Consider the following 25,083-nt stretch of genomic DNA (forward strand, 5'->3'; position numbering starts at 1 on the left):
AAATGCGTCCTCCCCCGTCCCCGTGTCCCCCCCCCGTCCCCGTGTGTCCCCTCCCCTCCCCTCCCCAACCCCCCCTTCCCCATTCTCACAGCTTTGATTGTATCCATAAGCATGGTTCGACCAGAAAAATAAAATAAAAAATTAAAAATAAAAAAAAAATGTTTCCCAGCTGCCAGGTTATTCTCACAAAGAGGCTAACTAGAACTCAAAAAAAAAACAAACCCCAAAACCCAACCCAAAAAACCCCCAAACAAAACAAAACAAAAAACCCAAATAAAAAGAAAAATAAAAAAAAAAAAGCCAGGAATTATTTTAATGTTAAAAAACAAAATAAAATAAAAGCGGATATGGCAACGCTACTAGTAAAGTGGAATACATCACAGAAACCAAAGTCTTTTTGCAGGCAACACTGTTCGGAGAGAGGAGAACACTTGACGGGTGAAAAAAGTGAAGTCCTAAATTATATACAATAGTATCTAAGGGTGGCTTTGAAAAACAGTCTCCTTTAACGTGATTCAAGGTTTAACTCGCCGTTATCTATTGCTTATTTGTTCAGATCCATAATAACACTTAAGAGAGAGACGGATGCGTAAAAATGAGACACCGTGGAATAAAGAAAAACCAAAAAAAACCAGCTTTTCGTATGAAAACGCCACGTGTACGCACTTGTCCGATGTGGAATGTACCTACAGTCGTTTCACGGGCCGGGGGCTTCTCGTCGCCGCACCGCTCCGGCGGGAAAACCGGCCGGGTCCGGCCGGCGAGAGAGCCAGGACACGCTCGCTTGCCGGGGATGAGCTCGTGGAAAGCGCCCCGCAAGCCTCTTATCACCCCAAAACTCGTTTCCAGGCGGAAAAGTCCGACTTGCCCAGCTGTGAACGGACAGGATCCGAAAGCGTCTGGTAGCGAGATGGAAAAGGGGGGCAGAAAGCCCTGATCCTTATGAAGGACGAGACTCAGTTGTTAAATTTTAAGGGGTATCCGATGGCTTTTTCCAGGCACTCTACCAAAGAGCCGGCGGAAAGAAAATCCCTCTCCACTTCCACAAATTTGATGTAGATGGATTTGGGCGACACGCCGGGCTCTACGACGCAGTTCTGAGATAAAAAGGCGTTGATCCCGACCCAATCTTTGCTGAAGGTTTTGGTGTTTGCCTGAAAGTGTAAAAACAGGCACTGCTGGAGAGTCCGGACCTCGGCGATGCCGAGGTAACAGTAGATAATCCGGGCGGATTCCATATCCACCCGGAGGGAGGCTTGCGGCGAAGGGACCTCCAGCTCCCCTTGAGTCTCATTGCCGGGATCGGGCCCCCTGTGCTCGGCGAGAGGGGAGGGGGGTTTCTCGTGGCACTCTTCGTAACCGATGGCGTACAAGCCGGGGCTTTTGGGGATCCCTCCCGGTAATAAATACTGAACGACGTTTCCTCCGGTGGGTTTGGAGTGAGCGATGGGTATCCAGTCGATCTCCATGTGCAGCTCGAGGCACCTGGCTTCGCTGATGGTGATCTCCAGGAACTTGTAATAAACGTTTTTCCAGTTCATTTTCTGCACTCTGGTCATGATAACCCGACCCTCCGGCTTTTCCGAGTTGAAATATTCCCGGAGCCGCTTGCCGAGGGGTACCTGCGAGCTGATCTCCGCGTAGTGGTAACGAATATCCTCCTTCCAGCGGGTGTTGTAACCGATGCCGAAAATGGCCAGTTTGTTAGAAAGATGTAGCCTGGAGAAGTCCGTCCAGCTCTGAAACAGCTCCCACTTCAACTGGACCGACTCCAAGATTTGCATAATATTCTGCATGACGTCGCGCTTCCTGGAAATTAAAAAACACGGAGAGAAGGATAAAGGCATCAGTAAAACCGGAGCCGCAAAACCATCCCGGCGAGCGCACCGACCTCCGGAAAATACTAATCCCTTTCAGCCTTCCCGACTGCTTTTTAGGCGGTGGGTATTTCGTTACGACGTATGCCCCACATTGCCGGGTGAGTTTACGGATTGTAACGCCACACCGATGGTTTGTTTGTGGGGGTTTTTTTTTTTTTAATTAATCTCAGCAAAACCAAGGAAAAACCCAACCCAAACTCCTTCCAATTCCTCAAGCACACTACGATCGCCGCTGGAAATGAGATTTCATGCGTAAAGTTCTGCAGGAGACAACCCGGTAAGGAAAACGAGAGCTGATAAATCCCCAAGTTCCGCTTCCAAGAAAGATTTTGGCTCTTACCAACCCCAAAACAACACACGGTGGAAAAGCCCTGCTCCTACCCGCGCTGCTTCAAAGCAACTGCAAGCAAACACGTGTCTGGTGCCGCTAAATAAATGCGAACTTAAGTTACTGGATTATTCTTCACGGCCGTGCGTTCCCATCGGCACGCGGTCCGTCGCGGAGGACCGGAGCTGCAATCCCTAATTTGCAACCGCCACTCAGAACACTTCCACCTCCTCCTTACTCCAAAATTAACGCGAGGGAATGGGGCTGTAACTATATAAAAAAAACCAAACCCAACGACAAAGCAAGCGCCAAGCTGCTCCGAAGGGCTCGGTCCCAGCGCTGGATCAGAAACACGGCTCAAGGGACCGACCCCGCCGAGCAGAAGATGCCGGTGAAGGTGACCTGCGCCCGGACACAACTGGTGCGCTAACCCGCCGCGTGACGGACAGCAGAAATCCCTCCGGACATCCAGTAAAGAACCTTCCCCCCCCCCCCCCCCGTGTTTCCAAAGATTTCTTCTCGCTCCCGGTAACGACACCGGTATCAAAGCGAGTTTCCACGGAGGGATTTACGCTTCGCTAAGCGATCAGGAGAGAGCATTCGCGTGCGCCTGAAGCCGGAACAGCTTCCTCCAGGATGAACGAGACACTCCGGACGTAATTAACTCGTAGGGAGGAACTGCTCGTCTTCGGAGTTATTGTCCTATAATCAAAGCTGCGGGAAGATAACGCGACTCGTTTGGTAACGGAGAAATCTCCCTAGGTCCAACAAATGGGATTTAAAAGCTTGCTCCGCGCAACTCTCCTCCCTTTCACCTGTTGCGCTGCATCTGTAAAGCTGAACCGCAATCGCGTGGGGGTCACCGCACCCCCAGGAGGGTCCCTCCTCCTCCCACGTCCCACCAGGGGAACGGTCTGCATCTTTAGCCCCTGCGCCAGGCGACACCGGTTTTCTTCTGCGGGGCACGCACGAACTTCCCTCCTCCTGTGGGTTCCTTTCCTGCGTTCGTGGAGATCACTTAAACTCCCTAAAATCAGCCTTTCCCGACAGCTCCCCGATGGGAGTCAAGCGCGAGACTGGCGGGGGACACGAAGGTCTTCAAGCAAGAGGAGGTAACGACGCCCCACGAACCGCACAAGGATACACCTGGGGTTGAGACTCCAGCAGCTGCACTTCTGCCCCGTAAATCCCGACGTGGATCAGAAGGTCTCTTTTTGCATCATATTGATATAAGGGTTCAAAGAAAAAAAAAGGTTTGGGAGCCGCAGACCCTTCCCACGGTGCTGGAGAGGTCCAACCTCACAGCCTCTCATCTCAAAAAACCTGCTTTTATAGGCGTAAATATAATGCACGTGATTTTGGGAAGGTTCTCCGAGCGCTGGTTGTCCTGTCGGCGATCCGGTGCCTCCAGGGCAGACTGAAGGCGCTGGGCTTGGGACCAGCGAGCTCTGTTTCGAGCAGTTTGAGGCACGACGGTTGGTGCACACCAGCTCTGCAGACCTCAGGCGGGGTGTCCGAGCCCCCTCCGAGCGGGTCTGAGCAGTCCAGGCTGAGATCGCTCACTCCTCAGGGCGACGGGAGGGACCGCATCCATCAGCGCGCCGCCTGTCTTAACTACCTAGCAGCAGCATCCACGCCAGAAGATTCCCGGATAGACCTTAAAAGGCATTTTGGCAAGAGCGTCTCCGCCACGATCAGAGCGTAACTGAGTTTCTAGAGCACCAAGGAGGGGACCTGCTTGGCAGGCGGAGTTGTGTTTGAGCCAGGGGTTTTTAAAAACGCCTGTTGCACCCTCAGCAAACTCCTGTTTCTTATTTTAAGTTACTTCTGAGGAGTCATTTCCACGTCCCCCTGACCAGCAGCAAAGGAGGAGGCAAGGAGAGAAACGCCGTACAAGAAAAAAAAAAAATGCGTATTTACCCCAAATCAGTTTATATTTACATACAAACGCCGCGGCAATACAAGCCTGGACCGTTTCAAAGCTCCTCTACAGCTTCCCCGACGCTTCTTCAGAAGCTGAGCAGCGCGGCATCGCTACGCTTGGAAAACGCCTTTTGTTTTGGAAGCGCCAAGTTCACCTTCTGGGGACGAGACAGACAAGGGGACCAGACAGACGAGGGGACCAGACAGACGAGGGGACACGGTTAAGCGCTGGCTCGGCGCAGGGCTGTTTGGGAGCACAGAGCCTGCGTTCAGCCGCTGTTATACGCTCGTTCGACTCAAGACAGGCAGCTGAACTCAATTTAAGCAGTCCCATCCAAACCCAGAGACAGGAGAAAGCAGCGTGGGCAGATTTTCATTCAGCAGTGGAGGAACAGAGCTAAGAACCGAAAAAAAAAAAACCAAACCACCCCACCTTTATTAATTACACTATAAATAAACGCTAAGTTTAGTTCAGCACAAAATAGAGCTGAAGCTCTGGTGGAAAAAAAAAAAATTAGTCACTCATCAAACCGCTCCTGCTGGGAAGAGGAATAATTTCACTAGAGATGATCTCCGGCAGCACCTCGCGTACGGGAGAGAAGGGCTTTCCCCCAGAGGGAATCCATCGCTTTGAGCACGGAGGAAGCAATAGGGGAAAAACAAACAAAAAAGACATTTTAAGAAACTCTGCTGTTCGGTTTTAGCATCTCCTCTTCCCGCTTACACCAGGGCTCGACGGCTCGGCAGCCGCCCTGCTGGGCTTCGCTTTCCCAGGCTCTATCCAGCATCTCCGCGACGCGACCAAGCAGAGGCATAAGCAGTTAAAAGAGTCAAATTGTTACTATTATTTATTTCTCAACAGAAATATCTGGGCTAGCAGAGGGTTTGCCCCGTGTCAGCGCTGTGTGTCACGGGGCAATCTCATTTTTCATCTGCAGAAGGTGCCCTAGAGCTGGATTTTACCCTATCGTCAAACCACGACCTCGTGCTGGAGACTGGCCGTCTGCGTTTCTTTCTCCTCGGAAGCTTTTGCAATTCAAATGAGGAAAGACACCAGATGTGGTGCAAATTTGTTCTAAGGTGCCGTTTCCAAACAAAACCAGACTTCAAAGCAGCTGAAACAGCTGGTTTCAGTGAAGGACCCAGCTCCCCGAGCTTCTCCTAGTTCATCTTCACAAAGCCCGCAGTGAACAAAACCGCTCCTCAAATAAATTTAAAAATAGCAGAACGGAGTCTTAAGTAGCGCTTCACTTTTCAAAACAGTTTATTCGCAGGCAGCAGCGCGCCAAGGGGATGCAACAGCAGAGCCGCCGCGGGGAAGGAGAGTCCAGCTGACGGAGCACGGGACCCGGACACAGCTTACCTACTGCCCTTCGCTTCCTACACCGCCAAAAATAAGGCAACCCGGGAAATACGGGAAGTCCTTATGTGTCTTTGGAGGCCAGTTATTTACTACCTGAAGCTGAGAGAGGCAGGGCTGTCCGTGCTAACGTGCTGTGCGGCTTGCTTAGAGATACAGTGCAGTAGTTGGCGCGCGATCAGGTCCCGGTGCCGGCCGAGCCGGCGGGAGCAGCTGAACCCCTTCGCAGGGAGGGGGACCAAAGCGAGCTCCCTCTCCTTCTGCGGGTTTGTGGTCAGCTGATAGCGACAGCAGCTTCACGCGTGTGTGTTTTATCGGGGAAAAAGAAGAGCTGGAATAAATTCCAGTGCTCAGAGCGCTCAGTGATGAGTTTCCTATAGCAAGCATCTTCGCGGCAACTCTCCCACCCTCCCTGCTAGGAAAACAATGTCACGGTGCACGTCTGCTCCCGTGGTTTTCTGCAAGCTGCTCAGCTCCAAAAAAATCCTTCCAAAAAATCTCAGGGGAGGGAAAGGGATAGGCAGAGACAAGATTTTTAGCAATACACATGCTGATAGTCCGGCATCGCCACACCGTTAATTTTTCCACGTCAAAAATCGCAGCACAAGGTTCAGCAAAGAATTGGAATGCACCGCCACTCCCTCCGATTTTATTGAGATTATTCCTGCTGAAAACCTGCACGTGACCAAGAACGCGGATGAAGTGAAGCCCTACCTTCTCTGAAGTAAGTTATGTACGTATTTTAAAATGCTGGCCAAAGAGGTGAAAAAGTTTGGCATCTATTTATCCTCTGCGGCTTTTAAGAATAGACGCAATTCTATTTTTTGAAGATAATAAATACCCAGCTTATCTTCGTATCAACCACGCTTCTCCTGACTGCTTTTAATCTACTAAGTCAGAGTTTAGAAGTTCCTTGCTCTCATAGTGGCGGGGGGGGGGGGGGGGGGGGGGGGAAGTAATTTTCAGCAAATCTGTGTTGGAAGATGCTTTGTGCTTCCACCGAGCATGGAAGATGGGCTTATCACCCGCACGCTTCACAAAATGCCCGAGAGTTCAGAGACTTCTGTGCGTTTTAGAGGGAACTTGCGGGGGGAAAAAAAAAAAAAAAAGAGAGACCACAAAACTCTGAAAAGTCTAATCTACCAAATCTAATCCAGCCGTCCAGCTACACAGCCAAACCTGGAAGAGAAGATTCAGGCAGTCCGAGCCTCCACCTTGGAAAATTCAGGATTATTTTCTATGCAGTTCCCTAAAGCACGCCTTGAAAGGTAACGTTATCCCAGAACAGTCCTAGGAAACCGTTCAAAGAGGCGATAGTAATGTTTACACTGAAAACAGTTATTTTTCTCCAGGTCATCCCTGAACCGCTGAACTGAATTCGCTCCACGTTAAGGAAAAAAGTCACCTTCTGGTACCGTGAAAATCCACCTGAAGTGAGGAGTTTGACGAAGCTAGGCCATTACGATGGAAGCGTCTTTTTTAATTATTTTTACTTTTTTAGGTTTTGGAGGACTTTTTTTTTTTCCATTTAGTCACAGTAAAAAGCCTCTGTTGTATTACTAACCAGGGACACTACGTTAATGCATACGGTGCCGGTGACTTCCTACCCTACAGGAGCTCGTTTTCCAGCATAGGAAATACCAGGCTGACTTCGGATGACACTGCAAATTACCGGCGGGGGAGCGCGTGCGTGGAAGACACGATGCCCCGCAGGCGTTCCCGGCCCGAAGGACCCGCGAGCCAATTTGCGATAGCTCACTCCCGTCGCAGACAGATCTACGACCGGCCCCGTGGGTTTTAAAGCCCTAAAGGTCGGAAGAGAGTAGCCCTGGTCCGAGTAAATACGGCACAGTTCCTTTCATTTTTCGAAATGCTCTGTGTTATTGTTGGCGAGGCACGGGAGGTTCACATGCTCAAAGCATTCGAAATGCTCCGGTATTTGTCAGATTGAACCGATCCAAAAGGTTACAAGTCAGCTCTGGAAAGTTATAAAAATAAAATCACAAGCTTCGGCACGCCTTCCCACCAAGGAGGGGAAACGCACGAACTTTTCTTGCAGGCATTACTCACACCGAGCCAACAGCACGCACTACTACCGGGCTGCTGCGTCCCTCTTCTCGCTCTTCCCTTAGAATCATAGAATCATTAAGGTTGGAAAAGACCTCTAAGATCATCGAGTCCAACCGTCAACCCAACACCCCCATGCCCACTAAACCATGTCCCTCAGCGCCTCATCTACACGTCTTTTAAATACTTCCAGGGATGGGGACTCCACCACTTCCCTGGGCAGCCTCTTCCAATGTTTAACCACTCTTTCAGTAAAGAAATTTTTCCTTACATCCAATCTAAACCTCCCCTGCCGCAACTTGAGGCCATAAGTTCCTCCACTCCTCCTATATTCTCTTTTTCCCTTACGTCCAAAGGGGGCAAACTTCAGGCAGATGAAGAAAAAAAAAAAAGACAACCCAGATTACAAACAGATCCAAGAGTCTGGCCTCGTGTCACGATACCCGCAGCCTGCCCACACGCATCCCTAATGAATCGGATGTGTATTTTTTCCCGCATTTTAAGTCCTTGCATTCATGTAGTAAGTCTTGTTTCGTTTGCTGAATGACGAAGCCAAGAAGAGACAGAGCTGTGAAGCTTTTCAGATGTTCTGAGGTAACTGGAATAATGCATAAAGCAGATTCAACTGTATGAATAGTCTTGCACAATGTATTTATAATTATAATCAGAAGTTTCAAATATCCTCCCCTCCTGCACAACATCCCCAGGGAAATACATTCCAGGGTAAAACATTCATGAATTACTTACTGCGTGTCTTCTGAAGATTCCTGTTTTATCTTTAATGTTCTTTTTGTGGTAGGCATTTCATCTGAAAGGTAAAATTCCAACACATAATTATATTTTAAATAACGTTCCTGGGTCTTTTTTTTTTTTTTTAAGGCTGAAATTAAAAAGAAATTAAAAAAACATTAAGCCAGGCAGTTCACTAAGTTCTGCACGAGACGGCTCCAGTTCCTAAATCCTCCGTAACGGAATATTTTTTTTTTTTTTCTTGGAAGCGATGTGATCAGTTAAGATCTGAATCTGTCTCTGAAATTGCAAAACCTTTGGAGGACAAGACTACAATTCCCACTATTAAATCGCAAATCAATTTAATTGCAAACTACATTGTTAAAAAAAAAGGGGGGGGGGGAGAAAGAAAAAAAAGGCTATTCTGCTTTCAATGGCACATTTGAAGAGGAAGCACCAGAACAAATGCATCTGTATTCCATTTAGATGTTCTGTGCTAAGTGCTTTTCTCAAAACTCCTCCGAGCATTAAGAATATCGTCAGCCCAAGTGCACACAAACGTCTCCGATTCAGCTGAAGGAAAACGGTGACAAACCAGGAGACCGCAGTTTGACTCACCAGAACGAGTCAAACTAGACAGGATTAGCCGTCGTTTACATACGATCTGTAACGTCGTCTTCTCCCCACCGTTTCTCTCCCACATATTTCTGACTTTTAAATCCCCTGGGGAAGAAGTCTGAGAGAACCGGAACGCCGTTAACAGCCAACTTGCAAATTTTAACATTAAACTGCAATTTAAGCCTCCTTCAAAGCATCCCAACTCACCGCTCCCCTGCACACAGATGTGAACAGGTACACGACTGCACCTCCTCTCCCTGTTTCAGCCCACAAAGCACGAGGGGGAGAAAAAAAAAAACCATCCCACCAAGAGCCTTTATCCAATTCACCTTCTAACTACCACTGCGCTTGGGTCTCCATTGAATTTGATCCGACTTTAGGTTTCCACAGTGAAAATAACCCCCTTGCTCAGGCAAGGGAGGAACACGCACCCGTAAGATCAGTGGCTCAAGAGAGAGAAATATACCTAAAGAAACCCACTTTTTCACAAAACTGCTCAGATCAGTGCCCATTTTCAATCAAGAATGTGGTTCCTTGCTCCGTTTGACAAAGTTCAGTAAGCCACAGGCAACAACCAAATCTCCAAATTAATCAATATATTGATTCTTATGCAGAGACACCAATAATAATTCAGGCGAGAAAAGCATGTGGAGGAGTTCGGTTTAGGTCTCAATCCTGGAGTGTGAGCTTGCTTGCCTTTTTTTTTTTATTTAAAAAAGGCCACACATCTGGATATAAGCACATTTATACATTTAAAACAAACATACCAGTTAGGGTGTATAGGAAGAAGCAGCAACATTTATAGTCACCAGTATGACTATAATGGCAGCGGTGTAAAGTCCCGTTCGTAATTTAAGTGAACGGTGTTTGAACGGTAACCCACGGGCTCAGCTGGTGCCCAAGGACCATCAAAGCAGGGTACCACCGAAAGGGAAAATATCTCCCTGATCCCACGAGGGGAAGTAGAACCGAGCGGGGAAGGAGAGACAGGGAACGTGTTGCCACCTCCTCCTCCACCGTTTCTGGCCACACAGCCCTTCTTTCCTCTTGGTAGGCTCTTTAAACTCAAGTCTTGATCCTAAAATACTTCGGGAACCACGGTTTGCTTTTGATGATGAACTGGGGAACTTCTTTCCCCTTTCTCCCCAAGGACATCAGGTGTCTAGCATCTAGAGCACGCTGTGTCCAAAACGTGAAAGCTGGTACTGAGACATGTATGTGTGAGATAGGTACGAGCACAGGTAAAATCAGAGGATGGAGACGCGCCAAGATGGGATTTCTTACCCAATTCCTGTTCGCCGGTCTGGTAGCAATGAAGATCCTGACTGTGGTTTCCCCAGTCCTCCTGCGAATACTCCTCCATCGTGCTGCCGTCCGACTCCAGCTCCTGGTACAAGCCGCTGCTGTTGATGAGGACGGGCTGGCAGGGCTGGGAGTCCCATCCTCCCTGCCCAAACACCTGCTCCAGCTGTTCAAACGTGTAGCTGCTTTTCCTCTTCCCCACACCATGCTCCTTCACGCGGCTGTAGCACCTGCGAAGGGTCTAACACAGAAAAAAGCACGTTAATCAGGCGGCGACGGGTTGGAAGAGCACACATTCACTTGCAGACAGTTACATGGCTGCTAGGCAGAGTTTAGGGTGGTTTGTTTACTTCTGCTGATCAGTATTTGCCCCACGCTCACAAGCTATATGCAATGCTCCCGAATTAATCTACGCCCGCCAGGAAGCATCGTACGTATCCGACGTTCCCGCTGCAGCGATTTAGCGTTAACATCTACGACACAGGACAAAGTTGCGTAGCAGCGACAGGTTCGTCAGATTTAACTTGGGCGATTTATTCTCTTCCCCACTTCAAAAAAAATCCCCAGATCTGCTATGTAACGAAGGGGGGGGGGGGGGGGGGGGGGGGGAATAAAAATACCAAGAGACCCCCCAGTCAGAGATACCAACGAGCCAAGAAAATGCACACCTACTACGAGGAGGAGAAAGCAGAGCCGGTGTTGTGCCCACAGCTTGGAGAAGGTGAAGCAGGGAGGAGAAAGAAAGGAAAAGAGAAAGAAGAGTCCCCCAAAGCAAAGATGGTCCAACCTTCCTTACTCTGGTAAGAAGACACAAGGTACAAAATGTATATGCCTAAGCTATTCAGCTAGGAAAATATATATTACTTACATATTTTGCATTCCTTACTAACTCACTCTGTCTCTTGTGAAGCTGCTGAAATTTAAAAGAGGTCAAATCAATAATGCTCCAAATTCCCAGACTTCGACATCAAGCATTAAGTAAGAAACAATACTAAGATGGCTCTGTCTAATAAGTCTTTAAAACAGTGCTGAGGCCGAAACCTCCCATACAGACAGAGGCAAAAACCTGGTCTACTTTTGGTGATCCCTTCAGCATCCCGCACTGACGGCCGAGCCAGTGCATCACGCCCGCTGCGCGACAGCGAGGCAAAGCCGTATAAGCCTAGGATTTCCGTCCGCATTTCCCCCCTAATCCGGAGCAACACACAACTATTTGGGGGTAAAATAAAAAAAAAAAAATCTTTATGCGCATCCCTCGGCGTGGCTTTTAATTCTACCACCACTCTACGTTTGAAAGGTAACGATGTGCCCCAGGTTTGCTGGATCTTGATGGTTTTCGGATTGGTAGAGTGCTAGAAAACATATTTTTTTCGTATTAAATTTATTAGATTGCTCGGGTTCTAGCTTGAATGGCAAAGCCGCCTCTGCAGTTCAAAAGAGGCATTCATTTGGGAAGAGCTAGTCCTGTCGCCTTGCTTTCTGGAGAAGGACTAACGGACTTCCAAGCACACATCATTGCAAAAACCGCTTGTTTCCCCCCCCCCCCCGGCCCAAAAAGGAACCTTTACCTCTCCAGAAAGCTCGAACCTACCTAATGCTCCTCATATACTGGTTTAACAGCATCAGCGGGAAAGGAATACATTTCTAACCAGTTTCCTCCTGATACTCAGAGCCCTGGGGGCAGAAGCAAAACCGCTAAGCAGCAAGTCAGTTTTACCCTGCTGTTTCAAAACAAAACAAAACCAAACCCAAAAAACCCCCAAAAACCACACCAAAACCCCCCCCACAAAAAGAACACAAAATAAAAAAAAACCCACCCATATAAACACACAGGCAGCAACAAGCACCAGAGTTATTCAGTGGTTTAAGGGGGAACCCTTCCCGATTTTGCCTTCGCTACCCCTCGGGATAAACGGGCAGATCCTCTTTGGATGGACACCAGCAAATTTTAACTTTCCATCTGCAAGTGGGGTAGAAAGCAACCGGCTACGTCAACCAGGAACCAAAGACCCGGCCAAAAAAAACCTGTCAATATTCACTGGATGCAAATTGGGTTCCCTGGAGCTGGGGGTACCAATAAATTTGGTTGTTCGAATTTGGCTTTTTCACTCCAATTTCTCTCCTTTCAGCCTAGATCTCACCGAGCGATACGGGCAAACTCTTGTTTCGCTCCCAGACTCTTTCTAAAATCCACCCGAGTCAGATTTTTTGAAATATATTTCCCAAACCCCAGTTCTTACATCTGCCCCGGCTTATCCATCGGAGTTAACCGCAGATTTAGAGCCTCTAGCTGATTTTATTAGCAGCCTTTAAGCTAAACAAACCGTCTCCAGCGCAGTTAACCAAAAAACGTCAATACTCTTGGCCAAGCCCTCTTGGGAACGCTCGACATCCGCAGCCACTTGCTCTATTTTAAGCGTGTGCTTCAAACAACTCTTCCTACCGATGGAGTTATCGAGTACCTCACACCGGGTTGCAGCCTAGCAGTAATTAACTATTTCGTTCAGGCTGCAAACTGGCTTATTTTACCATGAAAATAATTTAGCATCACGTCAAAGGAGACTAGTAGAAGAATTAAAGGGAGCAACGCAAAAAGGGGGCAAAAATAAGTGAGCAATACTCTCATTGCTCATCACTCTTGCAAGTCAAGAGTACTTTTGAGGTTACTGCCTACATGCTTCTGGACCTGGCTGCGCGAGCCATCTTTTACCTCTGCTTCTGGCAACAGATAATCTAAAGTTTGAGTGAGATAATCTAAAATTTGGTGCTTTCAAAAAGCACCAGAAGGCCTGCGGCCAAGCAGCCAGTGGCTCCTCGGTCTTGTTTCCTGGAGAATCAAGACTCCCGCTAGCTCTTCCTTCTCGGAGGCACTCCCCAATTTCTCCAACAGCCAGTCCCTACCGCTCTTCTGATGTTCACCTCTGAATAACACGGGTCAGCTCCGTTTCACGAATGTCCACAGGCTTCTGCGTGGCAGGGGTGAGGTGGAGCAGACCGATGGCTCTCCCTCTGCAGCTACCCGCACCTCCCGTAACGATTTTCTTCAGAGACCCTGGTAAGACCTAAATAATTGCTCGGACTTCAGGAAACCTCCCCTGGACGTTTTATAGCACTCAACGGTTCAGACACCTTTCTCCCAGCAGCTTATTCTGATCGCCAAGATTTAAGATCGAGTTTTTTCTTACGCACCTCCTCTATTCCTCCCGGTGTCCAGCTCAACTCCTGCTCCGTGGTTCCTAAAGTGCACATACATATATTGATACAGATAGACAAGAAACCAGTAAATTTAGGACAAGTAACGGAAAACAGACCTGATAACTGCCCAGTGACTGCACAGACTGGAAGAGACCGAGGCTTTTGCTTATTGTTCTGCAACACTGCCTGCAATATGAAGACAGATTATCCCCGCTTAATTTATAATTATGAAATCCAAAGAAGGAGACAGTCAAAAAGCTCAACGTGGATTTTCTCACCATTTCTAACTTAGGAGCCCTCATCTTCTCTACAAGCAAAGCCACAGGAGAACCGATCGCTCTGCAGGAACTGCAGCATGGCGATCAGAAACACTGGTCAGAAAAGCCTTAGGAAGCGACTTTGAGGAAGGCTGTAGACACAGTCCTCCTCCCAGCAAAAAATAAGATGAGGGAGAACCACACCACAGCGAGCTTTTTATGTATAACCCCAGAGATGGTCCAACACAAGAAACTCCAGATCCCTGATCCGAGACGTACTCTTACTCGGCGAGACGCTGCGGGCTCCACGGAGCAGTTCGGTGGCCTACAGGCATGTCCACATTAATCTATTTAAGTCTATTAAATGATAGCAGCTGGCCTAGGAGGGGTCCCAATGGCACAGAGCACCACTTAGCACAACGTTCAGCTCCGAAGGTGCTCTTTTACTTAATGGGAGAGAGGAGCTCTTGGCTTTATGTCCTGAATTAAGAACAGCAGTATCAAATAGCTTTCTTCCTCATGGTGCCAGGATAGTCACAAGCAACACGGGATTAAACTAAACTGGGACAGAAGAAACGGCTTTTGAAGCCTGGAGTGGCTGTAGGGCAGGTAGGGATGACTGGCACAGTGAAAGCTCTTGAAATCTTCATTCCTGAGTTGGTTGGTGGAAGCGCAAGGAAACAGAACTGTCTACAGTAGTCCAATAGCTCTGCTCAACTTGCTAACTCATGAACTTTTAGGTTAAAAGATGTGTGCAAGGCAGGAGAACGTGAGACTTACAAGGGATGTCGCCACAAGAAGCCCTACTTCTGTGGTCTATCCAGAATAAAAGGAGAAGAAAGAGCACTTTAAACTCTCGAGAGCACCATACACCACTGCAGAAAGGTAGCTAACGACTTCAACGCGTCTCCAACATGAGACACCAAGTCGTAACACTCCTCTGCAACCTGCCCTTAAAACTCTGCTGCAGGAGCTGCCACGGACCTGTCTGCAAGGGCTCCAGCCCCACACGTGGCCGCACATCTGCCAGACCACAGCACTCGGGGACACGTCGGCAGTCAAAATAAATCACGCTTTGCACCGAAGAGCGAAGCCTCAATCATATCCTGATGTGCCCGAACGCACGGGGACTTCCTGAAGGATTTGGCTCCGGCCCAAAGGTCTCCGGTACGGAACAAGGAAAGCGATGGGAACGTCCCGAGGGGAGAAGGGTGGTGAGGGGGAACACAGACAAGCTGATCGTCTGATAGAGATAGGAACCAGAAACCTCTTTGGACAACGACTTGAAGAAGGAAAGTCACTCCAGAAGACACAGTGAGGGATGTCAGTCAAGGCAGGTAAGGCATGTGTTTTTAAGTTGGGTTAGTTAGCCGGAGCTAGAACCTAACAAAAAAACGCAGCGGATTTTCCACCACTGCCAATTTCTAAATTACAATTAAATATATTAAAAAAAATAAGCTCTTGCCTGGACAGGAGTTATCTACAGAAGCGCTACAGCCAGTTGTAGAGGTCAACCTAGATGAGGCAGGACTTTGCCAGCGACCAAGAGGGAACGAAGCCGGGGTATAACGAGCTGCGGCCTGGCCGGGTGAAGAAGTCATGCAGTGATACGCGGTGCCGAGAGACGATGAACTTCCCTGCAGCAGCGGCGGGCTACACCTCGCGTCTCAAAATAGCCACCTGCGAAGATGCTCCATCGGTTGCTGCTATTAAGAGAGCTGAGAATAAAATTATTCATACCCTTCTCAGGGATTTGATGCTAATCGGGCTAGACACCTAGAGAGAAGAAACTCTCCAGTATTGCCTGTGGAAAGGCAGATGGCTGGGCACCTCCATCTCCCGACGTGCTGAGCTCCTGGTTTAAGACAGCACTGGAGGAAAAGAAGAGTAACTAGTTAGAGTTTGAGAAGGCAGACCAGCAAAACCCTCTGCCGTGCCGCCCATACCCACCACAGCCAATGACTTTTGGCTCTGTGAAGAGTTTAGAGGAGGTGGATGTGTCCTACAGACAGAGCTCGGCTTGCAGAGACACGTCAGTAAGGTTCAACCTAGTCCTGGCACGACCTGCTCAAAAACGGCATTTAAAACCCATCACTACTTACTTTAGAGCAACGAAGGCCACGCCTGAGTAGACTGTCTTGCTTTCAGAAACACGCTCATTCCTAAAAGCAAACTTGAAGTCTCACGCATCCACTGCGATCAGGACATCTTTATGCCGCCCACAAAGCCTGCCCTTCAAGGAAAGCCCACAGTGCAGCAGTCCGGGCCAAAGAGGTCCGAGATGTACTCGAGAGGTCACATCTCTGTTATCAGCAAGCCACGAGAGACCACACAGACTCAAATCCCTGCTGGTTCTCGCTCTCAAATGAACGAGCAGAGCGAGGCCACAAGCCCCTCCAGAAGACGAAGAGCGGCACAAACCCTCCCGCAGGTGGAAGGGAAAACGCTCCTCTCCAAAACAAGCTTCAGCCGAGCGGCAGAAAGCGTCAACGGGGGTGGCACCACGGGGGGAAACTTCTCGCGTAGTTCAGAAAGCTAAAAAACTTTACACGCAACATCATCCTAGCAGCGTGTCGCTGCCCATCTTGGGGTCGGGTGTCTCTAGAGGAAGGTCCACGCCACTTGCCTTCAGCTGTGTTGAGAAAACGTTACCAGTGGAGAGCAATATCTAAATCCAGGGGAAAAGCAGGGAGTGAAATACCAAAGGTGGCTTTAACTCCAGTTTTTCACCAGGACCAGTGGTCAAGGGTTGGTAACTGGTGAGACCACCGCAGTCCAAAGAGCGTCACCTACTTGGCCCCCAAATTTATACACTTAGCAGGATGGAGCGTAACCAGGAAGGGCAATGAAAGCCAATCTGCCCCCACACCGACGCTCGAAGCTGTATGCTGTCATACCAGCTTCATTCTGCTGAGCACTTCAGGTACATCCAGGCGCTTCTAAAAGAAATAAAATCCACCATCAACCATCCAACACCTCCTGCATCACTGCCGCTGGCACTCTCTCCTGACGTCAAAGCAGCCTCTGCAATAACCGATGCCCATGGGATGTCCAAAATTTCCGCCTGCCTGCGTGTGCTGGCTAAGGGCAAGCGATAAAAATCAGGAGGAGGATTTTTAACACCTTTCCAAGTCCTCCACAGTCAAGGAGCACAGGGACAGGGAAAAACTGCGTGCTCCCAGACTAAGATTTAGTGTTCACAAATCTCCCAAACTGATTCAATGTTCACGTTTAGCAAGTCTGTCCTTCTGCAATGAGTTCTTGGCCACCAACTGTTTCTGTCTCGACAGGATAACCCGCTGGCTTGCTCCCAGCTGCCTCTGGGAATCATTTTGCACCCACGCAATGAGCGGCGGATGACCCAGGTACGCCAGAACGACCAGACCAGAGTATTATAGACGCACAACGCGGCTGCAGAAGCTACTGAACAGTAAAGACACTCGTCCTGCACCTGCAAAGCGAGACAGGTGCCTACCGGCACGATACTGCTCTGCAAACACCCCGGCCGAAGAGAGCGGATGCAGCTGCTCCGCGAGAGGGTTCACTGCACGTGACGCTCTCCTCCCAGAGGTGCTCCTCAACTGCAGCCCCACAATACATCCAAGAAGGAGTAAAACAAATAAATCTGCTCTTTGTCACTGAAGAGTTTATTTTTTCCTACCGGGGCCCATGAGATCCCCCAGCAAGGAGCTGGGCTGCTGGAGAGGATTCAAGGAAGGACAAGAAACAACCCAGCCTGGAAAACCCAGCACATCTGAATCTATTTAAGCCAAAGAAAGATCTGGAGGTAACCTGAACACCACCTGCACACATCGCAGCCGGTGGAGCTACCCAGACGAGGACCTGGGCCCGAGATAACAAATGCAAGACACAGATAAAATGCATTCAAAAAGAAATAGAAGGCAAAGCTGTTTTGAAGGTGGACAGTTGGCTGGTAGCTGCTACAGAAAGGTACCGATGCTCCAGCATTTGAGATCTTCGAATTAAGAGACGGGCGCTCTACTCAACGTTATCGGACCCAGCGACGAAATTCTGGGTGAAATCCAATCTCCCGTATCACGCAGGAGGTCAAACTAGATTACTGCAAGCGATGCCTCTGAGATAGTCTAGTTAGCACAGCTTTTCCTTCCTTAAAAACAACTTCACGCAAGATTTAAAAATAGATTGTTTACATCGTAAAGCAGCTAAAACCACAGCCCCATTACAAATAAGCCCCTGTCGTCACTGCTTTACATACAGCTTAAAGCGAGAGAACACCAACGGCTGATATTCAGGCTGATAATTTCTCATTCCTTCCCGTTTCATGTGGGTTCACGGCATTCGCTTCTCCCCTTTGTGCCTACATTCCCTCTGAGTGTTTAACCAGCGTCTTCAAGGTATTTATTTTTTCCTTTGAAAAATAAATTACACGCTTAGCGGACAACCACAACCCAGCAGAAACCTCCAGTCACCCATCCGGGGTGAGGAGGAGGTCGCTAAGTACAGAAAAAAAATCCAACGCCAGGGGAGCGGGTTTGCGACCGGCAGTGGGACTCGTGAATTCCTGCAGCCGGGAGTTAGACCTTGGATCTGCTCCTCTTTGAATAAATGGCTTGGCACCGACTCTGGGGAGAGGCGAACAAATTTCAGCAGCTCTCTCGCAAAATAAAAGCGGAACCCGCACTTCCGCGGTGGCTGAAGAAGTGACATGTTAAAAATGCCCCCAAATTCATTTTAACAGTCTCCCGCTGCTGATCGGCAACTTTTAAGGAGGGATTTCTTTCTGCTCGAGACAGGCTCGCTAGCTGCAACCACAGCCAGTGAATTTCTAGCACCAAAACGCTCTCGCAGCTCGGCTAAGCAAAGCGCTGTCAGGAGAGCGAGTCTTTGATTCCACCTTCGATGAAGAAAGATGCGTGCAACAGAAGCAGAAATGCTTCCGCAGATCCAAAAAACGCGTAAGATCCAGTATTGAAAAAACAACTGGAGCACGTTATTTCAAGAACACCCCTTTAAAACAGAACAAGCCTTTTTTGCCTGAAAGTCACCCTTGACTCGCACAGCTCTGCACTGCTCAGCGGCAGCTGTAAAACCCGAGCTCACCTGCGCTCTCCCAGAGCATCCCCCTGCCATTGCAGCCACGTGCGAAGGCTGGAAGAGGATGAAACGATGACGTCCCAGCCTACTACCCGCTGGAAAGCGATCTCAAAGAATACATACTGGCCACGTCGGCTTTTGGCCTTCATATGGCAGCCTCACAGCACCAGGCGACGGCTCGTCTTTTTGTGGTTAAAAGCAGCTCGAGTTAACGGCTAACCTCCTGCTCTCTGGCTGAAACAACATCGCCCGGCGAAGGGCACAAAAATCAGCACGCAAATCTGGAAAGGGTTTTGCCAAATATTCCATCACCTGCCTTAAAACACCAGCGCTAAGGTCAAACCTTAAAACTTAAAGGCTCTCCACGCGCTGCTGCAGAGAGGCGACAAGTTTTGGGATACACAAACCAGGCTAATTCCTTGACCACGAACCTACAAGAGCCGGGCCGGACGAAAAGCACGTGTCCTTTAGCGAACGACTCTTTAACGAGAACTACGCGTCGTAGGGACAGTCAGAATACATTACTAAACAAGCAAGGATTAAGGATACAACAGGATGAGGAAACTACAGAGCACAAGACAGCTTTTCCGGGAACCCAACAGGCAGAAATCGAGACGTTTCAGTCCTCCCGCAGCTCCCGATTGCCGACCTCGCCAATCCACCGACCTCAGAGCCATGAAGTCGGATTCAAGGCCTCTTTCCGAAGGAAGAAACCAGGAAAAGCTGCTGGAACGGTTACGTGTGAATCCCTAAATTTGAAACAGACGCTTCCAGAGTGGCTCAAACCCAACGGCGGTCTCGCTCCCAGCTTGCGGGCCAGCACTGCCTATGTGCAGAAAAGCACATGCAGATGTTAGGAGACAGACGAAAATCTGAACCGGGACCTTACTTTGCATCCTGTTTGAATTAGGAGAGAATGCATCTACGCGACACAACTGGAAATCTTTCTTCTTCGGAGTTGACTTTTTCCTTCCCAGCTCGTTTCTAACTCGCTCGTCAAGATTTAGCAGAGCCCAGGGAAAGCAGGTGTCCTGAAGAAAGCCAATACCCAGTTCTTATCTAAAACGCATTTATAAAATAAGTTCAATCCGATGCGTTTTAAGCACGATTTACATTTATAATACATCAGCAAATCCTCACGCTACTCTCCCTCGACGGGCATTAAGTCAAACTATATAAAATCGCGGAAACATGGAGCGTTATGGCTAATAAAGGGAAGATGGAGCTAAGCGCTCCTCCATCACCGTCTCCCCGGCTCTGCTTTCGGCTCAGACAGCCGACAGCGGAGGACTACGAAGTGCCTGTGTCCTCCCCCTGTTCCAACAGCGCGTTCAAGTCATCCTCCTCTGTCTTAAAGGTGACTTCAGGCACTGACCCCTCCACACCCAGGAGCGATTTTCGCTCTCAGTCAAGCATGAAAGAGCCGAGCAGCCGATTCCGCCTGGAATTCTACAAAAATTGGGATTTTAAGGTTGGCAGCGGCTACCGCATCTATCTCAATAATCCCTATAACAAGGCCAACTCTTGGCTCTCGTGAGACATCCCAGCTTTCGACGAGTGCTCGTTTCACAGCCATTCTAGTGAAAAACCTACTGCGAGCCCGAAGGCTTTGGAAAAAGCCACATTTTTGCGCCTCCGGGCGACTGCACCGATGAAGACCCTCGCGGCGGGGATCCAGGATCTGCAAAAGCTCAGGCAACATCGCGAGGAGTGTAGGGCGCCGGCCACAACTGAGGTCCAACGGCCGTTCTTCACCCCGGCACACAGCCCGAGGACAGGCCGACCTGTGAATGACCACAGGCACAGGACAGCACGTGGACGGAAAGCGGACAACCCCCTTCCAGCCGGGCCTTTCAACCAGACGTTACTGTATTGAAGAAGAGTCCGCCCCGACGTATCGCGTGTTGATCCAGAAACATTAACAGGTCTGTCAAGAGCTGCTCTTGGAGCCATTGCAAGGTGGTAAATATCCTCCTCGTGCTCTTGTATTCCCTCTTGATACGTGATGTGCGGTTTCTTTCAAGCTTCAACATTTCATGGGCAAATACGTGTTCAAGCATCACGTCTTAAGAGAAAAGGGGGAGAAGTCCTTCTCTGCGAGAAGCTCGCAAACCGCTGGGAGGACGGGATCTTCCAGCAGTCACCAAAACGCTTGCTCTGGCCCCAAAGCAGCCACAACCCGTGACCAGCTCCATCCAAAAGCATCGTCTGAACCCGAACAGCGAGTTCCGGGCCGCTTTAATAGCGAGACTTCTCCTCACAACCTGCTTAGCATCCCCCAAAGCATTAATGGCTGCAGAGCCTGCGGCCAAAATCGGGGTAGCGGTCCTCTACAGCCGCTGCGTAAACTCCCACCACAGCCCGAAACCGTTGGAGTCTGGCGGACAAAGCCAAACCGCCTCAAGTAACTTCTCCATCACGCATCAGCCTCCGGCAAAGCCCAAAGTTTTGCAGAAGAACCGATTTAAGCAACGAGCACCTTGAAAGCCGCGGAGAAAACAAGGGACTCAAAGAGGTTTCGCAGCGCAGCAACGTTCCTCTCAAAAAATATTTGGATGCGTTCAAGGGAAATAAATCCCTGAGCAGCAAAACCACGGGGTCAGCGAGATGACACGAGGAAACTACACCGAGAAACTAAAACTTCTATAGGAAGGGGATTTGTTTTGACCACCTACTTCCAGGGACGAGGGCTGTTCTAATTAACAGGGATTGAAAGGTGAGTCTCTCGCTTATTCCCGAGCATCCTCGATACTGCAGAATCCCTTATTTCACGTATTTTGCAAATCAAAGGCAGCCCGGGCGTATACACCTGAAGAATCCCAGCCTAGCTGGGCTGGCACAGCCGTATTTAATGGATGAGAAGAGGAACAGAGAAACAAACAGCCTCGCTGATCCCTAGCAATAACAAGACGTTACTTTTTTTAATCGATCGGCATTTTAAGCGGCTGCACGGGCAGCCTAATGGGTCACGAAAGGGGAAAATAAAAGCCGGAGGGAGCTCGGAGCATTTAATTCACTCTTCCAAGCTTCATTCACGTTTATAAACTGAAACCCCGCAGCGATTCCCACCCCATCCACGGCGCCTCCAAATATCTCCTCTTCATAAAAGCGTGACGCGCGGAGCGGCTGCTCCCAAGCTGGACACCAAACCCAGCCTTTCCCTCTTCCCCAGGGAATGCTGTAACGGGAAAGATCCCTCTTTAAAACCTGCCGCCGGAGGAAACGCAGCCCATCAGGCTGTTTAACGCGGCTCAATTATTACAGAGGTTTCTGAGACCGCAGCACGCGCTGGTGCGAGCCAGGGGAAGATGTTGTACCCCGTAAAGCAACTCCAAAGCAAAGGAGGGAGCCACGAGTGCAAGAGGGCAACCAGAGCCCGAGCCACCTCTCATTACCGGAGTAACTGGGAGCCCCCTTTTCCCGTCGGGGCTTGAGGGAGCAGCTCGTGCCACCCCCTCACAGCCAGAAGATGCCGGAGGACACGTAAGGGGAGTGAGTCAACCCACCCAGGGCCACGGTGCCCACCACGCTCCGGGCCGAAGGAGGCAACCCAGGAGTTGTGGTGCCCCAAAAACCCAGGGGAAAGGATGCTGCTGGGGGCTGTCCACGCGAGGGGACACGAACGGCTGGGACGCTGTGTGTCCCCCCCCCCCCGCCTCAGGACCAAAGGATGTTGCCCACAGCCCACCCACACAGGGGGAACTGAGTGGCTCAACCCAAAGGACACAGCGCCCGTGCCCAAAAGATGCTGCTGGAGGCTGCGGGTGTGAGGGCTGAACCCACAGGACGTGGCGCCCAGCCTGCTCCGGGTCAGGAGGTGCCAACCGGGTGCTGTGGGGAGCCAGGCAGCTGAGCCCGGGGGATGGGGTTCCTCCGTACCCAGGAGCAAAGGATGCTCGGGAAAACTGCCCTCGTGGGGAGACCCCGAAAGGCTGAGCCCAGGGGACGCGGTGCCCCCACAGCCAGGGCCAAAGGATGGGCTGAGCCCAAGGGATGCCCACAGCCAGGGCCAAAGGATGGGCTGAGCCCAAGGGATGCCCACAGCCAGGGCCAAAGGATGCGCCAAAAACTGCCCGTATGGGGAGATCCCGAAGGGATTGAGCTCAGGGGACGCGGTGCCCCCACACCCTGGGCCAAGGGCTGGGCTGAGCCCTGGGGACACGGTGACCCTGCGCCCAGGGCCAAAGGATGCTCTGGAAAACGGCTCCCACGGGGAGGCCCTGCGGGGTGATCCCACGGACGGGCCGCCCCCACCCCCAGGGCCAAAAGACGCCCCGGCAGATCGCCCACCCGCAGGCAGGCGGGCGGCTGAGCCCGGGGACACCCGGACCGCCGCCCCCCCGCCCCCCCCCCCCTCCCCCTCCCCGGGGACGAACCGCCCCGCCCCCCGCTGGGGTACCTTGATGCGCTCCCGGCACTGGGAGGGGGTGCGCTCGTAGCCCAGCTCGGCCAGGGCGCGGGAGACGCGCTCGTACATGGCGGGCCCGGGGGCCTTGCTGCCGAAGACGGTGCCGGCGCCCTCCAGCTGCTGGTACCGCGCCTCCACCAGCCGCTCGTTGCCCCAGACGGCGATCAGCGCGTTGGTCTCCGCCGGCGTCCAGGACATCCCGCGGCAAGCGGCGGCGGCGGCGGCGGCGGCGGCGCCGCCCGGCGAGAAGGAGACGGAGGGCGAGGCCCCGCCGCGGCCCCCCGCCCCGCCGCCGCCGCCCCCCAGCCCGGCCCCGCCGGCCGCCGGCCCCGGCCCCGGGCCGAGGGGGGAGGCGCCGCTGGGGGTGGAGGGGTCGGAGAGGCTGGGGTTGCCGTCGCTCAGCGCTCCCGGCGAGCCCGGCGACAGCACCTCCATCTTGGGGATCTTCAGCGGCGGCTCGGCGGCCGGGAGCTGCGAGGAGCCGCAGGACGCCGCCATATTGGAGATGCCGGACCGAGCGGGCGGAAGTGACGCGAGGCTCCCCCGGCGGGAGGGACTTCCGGCAGCCCCGAGGAGGGGGGCGGGGGCGGGGGGAGGGAGCACGTGCCGCCGCCGCCGCCGGGGGCGTGGTCAAGGTGGGGGGCGTGGCCACGGACGGGGAGGGCGGCTGCGGGGCGTGGCTCACCGCGAAGGGGGCGTGGCTCAGCGCGAAGGGGCGTGTCCACGGCTGTAGGGGCGGGGCGTGCCGCCAGGGGGTGTGGCCGCGTGAGGGGCGTGGGAGCTTCGAGTGGGTGTGGCCACGCGAAAGTGGGCGTGTCCAAGGGAGGGGGCGGGGCGGGGCTGTCCGGGCGGGGCGGGGCTTGGCAGAAGGAGGCGTGGCCGGGGCTAGCGGCACGGGGTGGGGGCGGGGCTTCCGTTCACAGGGGGAGGCCACGGGCAGTGGGCGTGGCTCCTGGGAGCGGGCGTGGCTCCGGGAGTGGGCGTGGCACAGGGCCCCCATACAGGCAGAGTCCCCATAGACCCTGCAGGCTATAGACCCCCCCAGACCCCACAGGGACACGGACCCCATAGGCATAGAATGGCCATAGGGCCGAGACCCCGGAGGGACAGAGACACCCCAAACCCTTCATAACCGTCCGGGCCGTCTGCGCCCCGGGGCCGGGCACCCCCAAATCTGGGGGCTGAGCACCCCAAAATGCCGGGGCTGAGCATCCCCCGACCTTTGAGGCTGGGAATCCCCCAGGAACTGGGGCCGGGCACCCCCAAATCTGGGGGCTGAGCACCCCAAAATGCCGGGGCTGAGCATCCCCCGACCTTTGAGGCTGAGAATCCCCCAGGAACTGGTGCCCGGCACCCCCAAATGTAGGGGCTGAGCACCCCAAAATGCCGGGGCTGAGCATCCCCCGACCTTTGAGGCTGGGAATCCCCCAGGAACTGGGGCCGGGTACCCCCAAATGCGAGGGCTGAGCACCCCCAAACGCCGGGGCTGAGCATCCCCCGACCTTTGAGGCTGAGAATCCCCCAGGAACTGGGGCCGGGCACCCCCAAATGCGGGGGCTGAGCACCCCAAAATGCCGGGGCTGAGCATCCCCCGACCTTTGAGGCTGGGAATCCCCCAGGAACTGGGGCCGGGTACCCCCAAATGCGAGGGCTGAGCACCCCCAAACGCCGGGGCTGAGCATCCCCTGACCTTTGAGGCTGGGAATCCCCCAGGAACTGGGGCCGGGCACCCCCAAATCTGGGGGCTGAGCACCCCAAAATGCCGGGGCTGAGCATCCCCCGACCTTTGAGGCTGGGAATCCCCCAGGAACTGGGGCCGGGCACCCCCAAATCTGGGGGCTGAGCACCCCAAAATGCCGGGGCTGAGCATCCCCCGACCTTTGAGGCTGGGAATCCCCCAGGAACTGGAGCCGGGTACCCCCAAATGCGGGGGCTGAGCA

The 25,083-nt window shown here is 51.9% G+C and overlaps 1 protein-coding gene across 3 annotated transcripts; it reads right to left on the reverse strand.

The window, feature by feature from the left end:
- Positions 1 to 290: 290 nt before the first annotated feature.
- MSANTD2 (Myb/SANT DNA binding domain containing 2) lies at positions 291 to 23,641 on the reverse strand. 3 transcript variants are annotated; one of them, XM_076363799.1, is made up of 5 exons: positions 23,135 to 23,641; positions 11,076 to 11,120; positions 10,190 to 10,448; positions 8,306 to 8,366; positions 291 to 1,809 (listed from the first exon to the last, which is right to left on the reverse strand). In XM_076363799.1, exons 1-5 carry the CDS (start codon positions 23,639 to 23,641, stop codon positions 957 to 959), a joined length of 1,725 nt encoding a protein of 574 aa, XP_076219914.1. In that variant the 3' UTR covers positions 291 to 956. The 3 variants fall into 3 exon arrangements, with proteins under 3 accessions (XP_076219914.1, XP_076219912.1, XP_076219913.1); XM_076363797.1 differs by lacking the exon at positions 11,076 to 11,120; XM_076363798.1 differs by lacking the exons at positions 8,306 to 8,366; positions 10,190 to 10,448; positions 11,076 to 11,120 and having other exon boundaries at positions 1,641 to 1,809.
- Between the last annotated feature and the right edge of the window lie 1,442 nt (positions 23,642 to 25,083).

This window comes from Aptenodytes patagonicus, unplaced genomic scaffold, assembly GCF_965638725.1.
Source record: "Aptenodytes patagonicus unplaced genomic scaffold, bAptPat1.pri.cur scaffold_128, whole genome shotgun sequence".
Taxonomy (NCBI): Eukaryota; Metazoa; Chordata; class Aves; order Sphenisciformes; family Spheniscidae; genus Aptenodytes; species Aptenodytes patagonicus.

Coding starts and splice junctions, on each gene's coding strand:
- MSANTD2 (XM_076363799.1), bottom strand. CDS start 23,641: ATGGCGGCGTCCTGCGGCTCCTCGCAGCTCCCGGCCGCCGAGCCGCCG. Junction 8,367..10,189: donor GACCGGCGAACAGGAATTGG/GTAAGAAATCCC, acceptor TTTACCTTTCAG/ATGAAATGCCTACCACAAAA. Junction 1,810..8,305: donor GAATCTTCAGAAGACACGCA/GTAAGTAATTCA, acceptor TTTAATTTCCAG/GAAGCGCGACGTCATGCAGA.